The 2,007-nt window shown below is 65.8% G+C and overlaps 1 protein-coding gene across 1 annotated transcript in view; it reads left to right on the top strand.

The window, feature by feature from the left end:
* Positions 1–1,099: 1,099 nt before the first annotated feature.
* DUSP9 (dual specificity phosphatase 9) overlaps positions 1,100–2,007 on the top strand; it is a 3,578-nt gene continuing 2,670 nt past the window's right edge. The window contains 2 exon segments of the mRNA XM_006087779.3: positions 1,100–1,133; positions 1,771–2,003. Of these exon segments, the coding sequence (XP_006087841.1) occupies positions 1,830–2,003 (174 nt within the window). The 5' untranslated portion in view covers positions 1,100–1,133; positions 1,771–1,829.

Genomic DNA, 2,007 nt, shown 5'->3' with positions numbered 1-2,007 from the left:
GTGCAAGCAGAGACCCTGTGTGTCCGCCTGGTCATCATCCTGTGTGCACAGAAGGAATGGAGGCCAGTGGCCTTTGCTGAACGAATGTTCTAGTACAGGGCAGGCAGAGGGTAGCTGAGATAAAAAGACCTGGAGGCAGGGACAGAGCTTTGCAAGCTGTGACGGTGACCCGGTCAAGAGCTGGCAAGCGCAAACCCTTGGCCAGAGCCAGGCAGAGAGGAGAGTACAGATGTGAGACTTAAGTAGAAATTACTCACTCTTGACTAGGCAGGAGGCAGAGGGAGAGGCTGGGTGACTCCCAGAATCGGTAACATGATAAGACCAGAGCGCTACAGTTGGGAGCTGGGAGCTGGGAGCTCCTGGGTGCCTTTGGCCAGGCCTGTGTGAAGGAATGAGGGTGCCCAGAGGCTGGCTGCCCTCTGCCTGCCGGGCCCTCCACTCAGCCTTGGGCAGGGTTCTGGGCCAGGAAGCAGCAATGGGTTTCTGGTCCCTGTTCCCCTCCCCCCCCCCCAGATTTCAGTGACACCCCACGGTAGCCCAAGTGGTGGCTCTGGTGAGCCCACTATATAGATAGGGCCACTGAAGTCCAGTCAGGGAACATGATGGTCCAGGGTCGCCAAGTGAGTAGGCAACCTCTGGGGCAGGGGCACTGGGCTCTTGTCCCCACCCCTCCCCCTGCCTCCAGGGGGCCTGACTGGCGCCGGCCAGGGGAGCTGTGGCTGGCCCCCTGCAGGGCCCCTGACCTGCCCTTGGCCTCTGCCCTGGCCAGTCCCGCTTGGGTGGAAGTCCCAGCTCAGCGCGCGACTTGCAGGGGGCCCACCCGACTGCTTTCGCTGGCACCCGTTGGCTAGCTCGACCCCTGAGCCCGCCCCCATAGCCCCGCCCCTCCAAACGGTAACTCCTTGTCCAAAGGCAGCCGCTTCCAAGGTGGAAGCCAGGTCCTCTGCTAAGCAGCCAGCGCGCCTGCGGCTCAGGACCTTTGTTTCCACGTGCGCGCCTGCTCCGGGGCCGCACTACCTTCTTCCCAGAGGCCAAGCCCGGGGACACCCTGTCCGAGGACCGCGCTCCGAGTCCCGCGGTGGCCCTGGCCGAGGCATCGGCACAGGGCCACCCGCGGGGGGATCACGACTCAGGTCTCTCTCCTTTTCTTTTCCCGGGACTGGCGGGGTGGGAGGCTGGGGGGGGGGGGGGCGTACCAGAGCTGGATCGGCTGCGAAAGGGCCATCGCCTTCACCCCACATCTATTCCCTGGGCCCACCTGGCCGTGGGGGAGACCTTGATCTTCAGCCCCTCTCACTCGCACGCGCCCCCAAAGTCTGAAGCGCGAACTTGGGGAGTGATTCCGGGCAGGCCGAGAGAGAAACTCAGAAACAAGGAAGGTGTGAAGGAAGGCGGCCGTGCGTGGCTTTGGGACACCCCAGGAGAGGCTGGGAGGGAACCCACGGGTCTCAAAGGGGCCGTGGGATGCCCAGCTTTACTCTTCTGGGGGGTTTCTCACACTTCCTTTCTCGGGGCGGTGAGCGGCGACGGGGCACCCAGGTGGCTGTCTCGGGTGTTCTTTTGGGGCGCACAGTGCCTTCTGCGTGTCCTCACTGTGGGAAGGGCGCGAGCAGAGAGAATCGAGCGGTGGAGGGGTGTCCCTGCGGGTGTCCTGGGCGCCTGCCTTGGGGCACGGGGTTGACTTCACATCTTGACTCCTGGGCTCACGCCCTATGGCAGCCGGGCGGGGAGGACTCCGGCTCACCACGCGTGTCTCCCCTCTCTCCGCAGCGGCAGCTCCAGCGCCAGCGCCAGCGCCAGCGGCCCGACGTGCCAGCAGCCGCGAACCCATGGAGGGTCTGGGCCGCTCGTGCCTGTGGCTGCGCCGGGAGCTCGCGCCCCCGCAGCCGCAGCTGCTGCTCCTGGACTGCCGCAGCCGCGAGATGTACGAGTCGGCGCGCATCGGCGGGGCGCTGAGCGTGGCCCTGCCCGCGCTGCTGCTGCGCCGCTTCGGCGGGGAGCCTGTCC

This window comes from Myotis lucifugus, unplaced genomic scaffold (assembly GCF_000147115.1).
Source record: "Myotis lucifugus unplaced genomic scaffold, Myoluc2.0 scaffold_40, whole genome shotgun sequence".
Lineage (NCBI taxonomy): Eukaryota > Metazoa > Chordata > Mammalia > Chiroptera > Vespertilionidae > Myotis > Myotis lucifugus.
This window is presented reverse-complemented; position numbering and strand designations above follow the sequence as displayed.